At 33.2% G+C, this 9,561-nt stretch overlaps 1 protein-coding gene across 1 annotated transcript; it reads left to right on the forward strand.

Moving 5' to 3' along the window:
• Window positions 1-5,626: 5,626 nt before the first annotated feature.
• LOC110408829 (uncharacterized) lies at window positions 5,627-7,208 on the forward strand. The gene is given in 5 exon segments (XM_089782457.1): window positions 5,627-5,772; window positions 5,775-5,821; window positions 5,824-5,970; window positions 6,016-6,082; window positions 6,085-7,208. Coding segments are annotated over 5 exon segments (1,131 nt in total). The 5' UTR covers window positions 5,627-5,708; the 3' UTR covers window positions 6,891-7,208.
• Window positions 7,209-9,561: the final 2,353 nt, after the last annotated feature.

Below are 9,561 nucleotides of genomic sequence, written 5' to 3' on the forward strand. Positions count from 1 at the left end.
TGATACGCTACACGAATCTTATAAATACTCAATTAAAATTTTGAATTATTACCCGAATCTATACTCATGCCTGTACTTGAATATCCTAAACAATACTTGTTAAATACTTGTGTTCGTTAAATACCCAATTAAAATAAATTTAAAAGCAAATTTTATGTATATTATTAATGAAAATTAAATTAATACATTTAAATTAAAGTTTAAAATCATATGTAGGATAATTAATGAATGTTAGTAAGTAATACAGTAATTTTAAGAAATATATATTTAACACTAAATTTTAATATTCTAAACTATTATTTATAATCAAGTCAGAGTAGTGGTACCCTAGGGCCACTACCTAAATCCTACTTAAACCCATGACGGGTGATAGCTTGACTATCCAAACTAGATTATGGGGTACCTTAATTATATTTAATTGGGTTGTGAGATACTCAATTATAAGATAACTGTTGATACTCTTATGTTGATCCATCTTTCTTAGTGAGTAAAATATGCCATTGGAGCATTGAATTGTTCTTGTAAGTAATTTGATCTAATTACTAACATTCTATATTGTCACAATTGTTAATAAGATTATATCATTTATGCATCGATCTAATGTCATAGCAACCAAATTGAGTAGTCGAGAATCAGATTTTGAAATTTACATATATCAAATTAGTGAATAATGAGTTGACCATAAATCATAAGGATTACTTAACGATAAATCACAAGCATCGAAGATGATTGAGAATGATCATCAACAACCTCAATTTTGATGATTTTTTAGGCAAGGAAAAGATTGAAATTTTGAAGAAAATTTGAGGTAAAATGTGTTAAAAACAATATATAAGAATATAGGTTAGAATATAGCATTTGCATTTTACCCATCTTTCTGTTCACTCACTGTGGTAGGTAAATTTCCTCTAATTATATATTCCTTTATTTCATTCTTTTTCTCTTTATTTTGAAAAGCATCAAACTTAAGTTTTTAATTTTCTAGAACGATATAGGTTCAACTCAAAGAAGAATTTTTTTTTTAAATGTCCAAAAAGATACACTATTAGATTTTCAGGAGTAGCACATACGCCCTCGTATTCACTAAGTAATATCTATCTGTTAGAGGTTTTCTTGCTTGTATAGTTTATCAAATACTCAAATCTTTGATAGATAAAGAAGTTATATATAAGTCATCCTAAAATAGTGTTAAAGGTTCTATTTGAGCCTTTGAAAGATAAAGAAGTTATACTTTAACCTGCTAAAGATAATGTTAGAGGTTCTATCTAAGTTTTTGAAAGATAGAATTAGGTTTCAAAATGTATTTGATTAGTTAAATTGAGTAGTAGGTTAAACTCCTTAGAAAGCTAAGGGATAGGACATGGGCACCAAGAGGAAGGACCAAACCACTATGAATTGAGTTTGCAATTCTTTTTATTATATGCTCTTTATCTTTATTGCATTTAGTTTCAGTTATATATTTATTGAATTGTTAATCATATTAATATATATATGTTTATAATTGAGAGACAGGGATCTGAACCTTGTTTTTTAAGCAAAGAGCACATGCATCAATCAATTAGTCAAATACTCGGATGTTAATCATACTAATATTTGGTATATGTATTTCGAAAGTTTATTTGTGAAAAAGATTTTCCCACACAGGCCAGCTCTGAAGACTTAAATTTCTGGAACCTTCATACAACAGGAGAACAATCTGGCTACATTATCAGTGAATTGTCTCCCATGCTCTTTGTTCCTGTCCTAGTGTTATCTCCAACCTTATGGTAGTTATCAAAATGGTACCAAGTGACGGCAGTACCTTCAACATCACTTTGAGTTTTCTATCCAAATCACCAGACCACCAGTCCAACCCCTTTGATATCTTACCCCAACCCTCCCTAAACTGTCAACATCTTCAAAAGCTCTCATCCGAAATCCAATAAATTACAAGTAGTCAAGTACCTCAAGTCCAACCCCTTTGCCAGAGTCCACATTGTGATTGATTAGGATTTCATGGGATTGAAAAAATTGAGTTTGGGTGGAGGCTATATTTGTTGGAGCCCCAAAATTATGGAAGAATTATGTCCCGTAATATTGGAGATTTTTTTTTCTCTAAATTCCATTATGCTAGAGCATAGGATTGGAAAACAACAAATATTAGGGAAATACTTCAAAATTAGTGTGTAATAATGTTACCATCTTTAAAGTTTCATTCACTCCCACTAAGATGTGCAAAAGAGTTAAAAAAAGCAATAACCTCAAGAACACAATAAAGTCCAATGTTTGATTGCGATTTGCATCAACGAAATCTTACTACTCAATGGTGTGTGGCAAGATTATCAGCCTTTTGTAGTGTTTTTCTACAACAAAGTAGTATATAAGTGCCGAAATTTTCAATAATAATAAATGTAGGACACAATCTCATATTGAAAAAAAAAAAAGAAGAGTTTTTTAAATGAAGAGGAAATTAAGTTCATATTAATAGAACTAAAGTGGGTTGACGTACAAGATGAACTATAGATGGACTTTTCAAGCCTTGATTGGTCTTGAAATTAATTAAATTAATTTGGCACTTGCAAGCATTAATTGACCATAAAAGGATAGTCATGTCTTTTGAAAAATCAACAATTGTGTCGCTTGAACTCTAGATTAAAAGGATACATAGAAATAAAAAACTATAATCTCTCACTTCTTTCTCAATGTTATCCAGATTTCTTATATATCTTTTTGTTGTAAAAAACTCCTATAAAGTAAGGAAGTTAGGTAATCTTACTATATACAAGTAAATGCCCAATGGATTGATTTCAACAGTGTGTAAATTTAATCAATCACTTCATTGTATCCTTGAGGCTTATTACTCATAATCTTTTTGAACATTGTAAGTCGGGGTGATAAAATTTTAAGATAGTGGCATCAATACACGTCTTGAAATCATTCTTTTAATTCGTTTTCCAATCCTATGTTCTAATAATAGGTAATTATAGTGAAAAGAATGAGAGATTGATGAAGTTGTTCTTGTGTGTTTGTCCTAAACAGAGGAGTCTCTATTTAAAGAGAAGTACATGTCTATTTGTCTAGACATAACTGTTTGTCTGGACAAATATATTTGTTCGTAGTCAAATAATTAAAAATAAATATAATTTATTATTTAATTAATTACATGCGCCAAGTGTCAAGTATTTTTATTAAAGAAATAAATTATATTATTAATTTAATTAAATTAAAAGATCAACTAAAGGTTTGGAAAGTCTGCTAGTCATAGTCCATTTTACACTTTAACCGAGTTTAGTCTAACTCCGAAGGACTCATACACATCTTAATTTAAAGAATACTCCTTTTCTTTATTTCTTCCAATGTGAGATTGGGCCATATATACTTGTTGTTACTGAAAATGTCCAACACATTGTTTATTAATTAGTAAAAATTTCTTTTATTGACCATTATCAAGTTTTGGAAGTGTTTATTCTTTTGCATCAAAGAAGGGAACTTGGAGCATGGGATCGATAATTGTGGAATTAGATTTTTTATCTTAGTAGACTTCTTCAAGAAGGTATTTCCAAAGAGTTGTGTTTCCAAAGACTCCTCCAAGAAGAAAAGAGCATTTTCGTTCCAAGGAGAAAGTATAGTGGCAATCAGGTGGCAAGTTTTTGTTGAATTGCCCAGTATTATTTGTTGCCTTCTGTATTTTTTGCATTTTGTGGAAAGGAAGAGGCCAACCACAGGGGAAGGGGTTGTGCCATGTATGGATTGGAAGCAACATTTATGGGAGAAGAATTCCAAAAATGTCAATTCAATCGGTTTCTTCTGGTCCTTCTTCAGGAACGCGTAAGGTTTGCAAACAGTGTAAATTGAGGGCCCCCTATTTTTTGTTCCCCCCTCGGCTGTCTGATTCTGATTGATAAAAAATATTACTGCTTCTTCTCTCTTCTCCGTTTGGTGCGGTCTCATTCATGTTCTCCAGCTCACCTTTGCTGGAGGAAAGGAAGCGACCTAAAGTAGCTTAGCAATTCAATAAATTGATTATGATACATATAGACTACTAGGTTGGTTCTTTTTTTGGTAAAAAAAATGATTACAGTATATATTTTCATTATCACATTTTTCCTTCATGTATATATCTATATTTTTGAAGACTATATAATATGATATATCAGCATTTATACATAAATTATAAATGTGAATTAGATTGTTGATATATAGGCCCCGATAAATGTATATCAGGTATTCATATTTTAGAAGCTTCAAAAATTTTATGAAAATTATCGATGCACAAATCTACCTCGACTAGTTTAGCCAGTAAAACATAATAAAACAAAGAGTGGTCAATAGGCAACTCTAATTTTAACTCCAAGAGGAGTAAAGAAAAAAAGTTACTATGATAGAGTTAAGATATTTAATTAATATCCCAAGCGTCTCTGATGTAACATTTCAACAGCAATGTGATGGGTCTTCATTACTTTTAGCTCACAAGTTAAATAGGAAGGTTGTTTGTGAAAATGAAGAAGACAGTAGGATTGGAGGGATGAGAAGGTCGGGGTAGCATTCAAGTAAGAATGAAGCCCCATTCCCCATTTTTCTCCAGAGCGCACGTCGTCGTCTGAGATCCAAAAAGTGAAGACAAAATATGCTATGATTAGTTCATGTGATTGACTTTCGCGCCAAGTCTGTTGTTATTTGCTGAGTTACTAATTAACCCACCAGAATATAATAATTATCATCCATCTGTTCTCCAATATGTGTCTGAATCGTCAAAAAAAGATTCTCAATATGTACTCAAAGGCATATATGTTAGAAAACAGTGCAACTGATTTTGACAATGGATAATAGTGCTAAATTTATGAAGATCATGGTGGGTTTTTCTCTATCCTTGATTTTAGACTTTAATTCGATAGTCCATTATGCACCACAACCAGAAAGATGATAGAACAATCACTATCAATCTTTTGACTGATTAATTGAACCTACTCCACTTACTATATATCTCCATAAGCAAGTAGAGTTCCATAGGAAGTGGAAAATTGTAGGCAAATAAGGAGAAAAAATCTCAACGTACGCTCGATGTGGACAAATTCATGCATTCTTAGACACTTGGCTATTTGAAAAATTCTTGTGCATGTATAAAGCAAAGCAATGATAATTACTTAAATGTAGTGTGTACTGTTTGTACGTATCTGACCGACATTGGAGGATGGCCCAGTGGTCTTATTCAGGATAGGACTGTCGCTATCTACGTGAATGAAAAAATCTGGGCGAGGTTTGTCATGTTGCAAAAGTTTTTAATGTAAAGAAAATGGAATGGTGAAAGGATTCACATGCAAGCTGGGCTTCCATTAAGCCGAGTATCCAATCACGGGTTCAACAGGCACTACAAGTTAAAAATGTCCCCAATCAAGCACGCGGTTTTACAGATTCCCCTGTCCTCGAGAGTTGAAAATTTCATGTCAAAAAATGTGTACTCCCTATTATCCCTTGTTGATAGTGAAGTATGCATGAAATTAAGTTGGGTTAAGTTTTGCAAGCTCGAGTCTGTGACTAATGAAGTTCTTAAGTCGATGAATGAGTCCAAAGGCTCTAATAAATTACCAGGAAAAAACCTTTTGTATAATTGGTTGCTTTCTTTTTGTCTGCCTTTGCATGGTCTATAAGTGCCTCGTACGAAGAGTGAGTGACAATAAATTAAGCACTCTACTCCCCACTCCCTACGCAGAGAGGAGGGGAAAAGCTTGATGATGGGGAAGCTTAATTTAGCAAATGTGATTATCCTTCTTCTGAACCTGGGAGCTTTGCTCACTTCCTTGCCTGTCCCGAATGTCCACACCCAACTCCTCCGCCAAATGTCCTCCTCCAAAGTATCCACCCAAACATCCTCCCATTGTGAGGCCTCCGTTTCCCCCTAAACCACCAAAACATCCTCCCCATCCTCCAAAGCCACCCAAGCCTCCTGTCGTAAAGCCTCCATATGTGCCCAAACCTCCAGTTGTAAAGCCTCCGCTCAATGCACCAATATCCGTCACAACCTCCTGTTGTAAAGCCCCGCCTCATGCACCGAAGCCTCCCTATGTACCCAAACCTCCTGTAGTAAAACCTCCACCTTATACCCGAAGCCTCCCTATGTACCCAAACCTCCGGTAGTAAAGCCTCCACCTTATACGCCGAAGCCTCCCTATGTACCCAAACCTCCAGTTGTAAAGCCTCCACCTTACACACCAAAACCTCCAGTTGTCAAGCCTCCACCCTATACACCAAAACCTCCAGTTGTAAAACCTCCCTACGTGCCGGTGCCCAAGCCACCATATGTACCGAAGCCCCCCATCGTGCCTGTACCTAAGCCACCTTATGTACCCAAACCACCCGTCGTCAAACCCCCACCTTATTATCCAATACCGCCAGTCATATCACCACCAATTCTGCCTCCAAAGCCTCCTGTATATCCGAGTCCTCCTATTGTGAAGCCACCAACGCCACCAATTCTGCCTCCAACGCCTCCTGTCTATCCGAGTCCTCCGATTGTGAAGCCACCAACACCGCCAATCCTGCCTCCAACCCCTCCTATATATCCAAGTCCTCCTATTGTGAAGCCACCTCCAATCGAGAAACCATGTCCTCCACCACCCCCACCCTTGCCATATCCACCACCGCCGGCGCAGCAAACATGCCCCATTGACACTCTGAAACTGGGTGCATGTGTGGACGTGTTAGGTGGCCTAGTGCACGTTGGCATAGGCAGCAGCGCCAAGGACACATGTTGCCCCGTACTTCAAGGGCTGTTAGACTTGGATGCTGCAATTTGCCTTTGCACCACAATAAAGGCCAAGCTTTTAAATATCAATATTATAATTCCAATTGCCCTTCAGGTCCTCGTCGATTGCGGGAAGACTCCACCTGGAGGATTCCAATGTCCAGCATAAAGAAAAGGCACTTCTTATAGGACAAAAAAGGCCATATGTCGAGGTTTTCGCTGTTACCTTGTTGATGTTGATGATTCATGAGCAAACTTATTTCTATGTGGTAGTACTAAGTGATTCCTTGTGATGGTTTCCGGTCATGGATCAGTTAGACAAAGAGAATAACTTTTGAAAGGTTGATGTAGAAAGTACTTAAAGAGAATTTGTGCTTTTAATCAGTTTTTCTGTTCTGCTTTCGGTTTGAGTGCTGATCATGTAATGTTCACAAACTTGTGAATGGTTGTTCCAAGGTATATTGTTATGTAGCTAAATTTCTCTTTATGCGCCTCTTCTTAGAGATTTTCTAATAATTCATTAAGATAGTACGAAATAATAAATTATGGAGAAAATTGTGCGAAATAATTTTTTAATAAAAATATTTTAAAAATAATCATCAAAATAAATTTAATTATTTTTAACTATATTTAATTATGATTTAGATAAAAATACTTTCACAATTATTTCAAATTAAATTAAATTATTCATCATAATTTTTTTTCATATGTGTTTTCGATTTTTCTCTTTCACCATCTAGTTCTCTAATTTTTTCTATTCTCACTTCAACATTAGTACATTATGCTCTTGATTTTTGTCGCTTTCAAGATGCTAAGCGATGCTTTTAATGTTTTTGGAGTGGGTAGTTATTTGAAAATTTTGATTTTTAAGTATTTGAGATGAAACTAAAACGGTAAAAATAATTAAAGATGTTTGAAATAATTTTTAATTAGATCAATTCGAAACTTAGACATCAATAAACTCAAGAATTTAAAATTTAAAAACTTAAGATTTTTTTAATTAGATCAATTCGGAACTTAGACACTAATAAATTCAAGAATTTGAAATTTATAAACTTAAGATTTTAAAGAGAATTTTTTTCGATTTTTAGTCGAAATAGGTGTTTTAGAAATAGGTGTTTTAGATAAGAAAATTTATGTTTTGATATATTGCAACATATTAAACATACTTTTATCGGTGCCAAAAGAGTTGAGAGGATTTGAAGTTTTAGCTCATAAATAACAACATTTTAGCTATTAAAATGTAATAAAATTTTGTTGAATATGACATGTAATAATAACATTTTTTTAATATAATATGTAACAATAATATTTTTCTTAACATGAATTGTAATAATATTTTTTAATCATGACATCTAAGGCTTGTAACAATCTTTTTTAACTATAGCGTATAACATGTATTTGTACGTATAAGAATAATAATTTTTTTTTTCAACTTGGCATGTAACAAATTTTTTTAATAATATGTAATAATAACATTTTTTTAATATGACGTGTAGTATCGTGTAATGGTGTGTAACATCATTAAGAGTAATTTTATCCAACTTGATTAAAATTAATTAAAATTATAAAAAATGTTATTTTTAAAAATATTTTATCTTTAAGGGTTATTTTTTAAAATGCCTCTAAATTATTTATCTATACTTAGGTCCAAAGCTTATCAACAATACAAACTTTAACATGTACTAGTAACAATATCAAAATAACCCTATCAAATTAATAAAAATTTGGATTCATATATCTTGATATGGAAAACGTTAATGACATATGTGCTATAGGTTAATTTGTTGAACTTCTAATTAACGTGAAGAAATGGTTTGTATAATGGTGTTATGTTGTGCTGGATCACTAATCTAACTTTGGGTGGACAAATTCATTAGTAGGCTTTGTTTTCTTGATAACTTAAATTCATTTTGAAAGTTGTAAATGTTTGAAATAATTAATTAGTACTGCTTTCTTAGCATCAATAAATTCTTTTCAATTTGTGAAGACTTGAGCAAATTAATGACGATTTGTCTCAAAAGTAAGGTGGAGGTCCTGATTAAATTCATTAATCGATTTCAAATTCAAATTTTATAGTGCATGAGTTTATTCCAACTTTGTATTAGATTTTATCCAGTACGAAATCAAAAGTTAATAGAGTTAAAACGTACCAGCAAAGCACATAATTAAGACCTAGTGCTAATTCAAAAGAAACCAGAAACTGCCTAATTAAAACAAAAATATAAAAGCAAGAAGCATCTCCTAGTCCCGAAGCATTAACAAGTGCACCAAAAAAGCCGACCTGTCAATTCCTCTTTAGATCAGGACAGCTCACCTATTTTTGTTTAGGGATGCTGATTTATGTGGGATGCAGCTAATGGGCTATAAGACTAGTAGGGTATTTCTTTCTATGCTGTATTGTTACTGCCGACGTCTTTTTTGTGCGGAAACCTTTGGCAATTGTACAGATCTTTTATAAAATTTGAATTTGTACAGACAATTGCTTTTGTTTGGCCTTTTTCGTGAAAGTAGAGGTTTCTAATGAAATGAAATTAAATATTTATTACCTTTAAAAAAAATGGCATGGATCTTACACCCCAACGCCCGTTAAAGGTTATAATGATCTGATTAGGTTAATAAAATCTGCTTCTTTTAAAAAAAATTCCTTAAAAACATCCGGCCTTTATCAATAAGCCCTTTGCGGGTAATGAACACCATTACATCCAAGGTCAAATTCAGCATAAACACTTAAGATCTTCCTTAGAACACTAAATTCTGCAATCAAAAGCAAAGGACGGATACACGAATTTTTGTGAATAGTATCATAAGAAAAATAATAATAATAATTAAAAAATATA

The sequence above is a fragment of the Theobroma umbraticum genome, unplaced genomic scaffold (assembly GCF_002168275.2).
Source record: "Theobroma umbraticum cultivar Fairchild unplaced genomic scaffold, ASM216827v3 scaffold_44.0, whole genome shotgun sequence".
In the NCBI taxonomy this organism is placed as follows: Eukaryota; Viridiplantae; Streptophyta; class Magnoliopsida; order Malvales; family Malvaceae; genus Theobroma; species Theobroma umbraticum.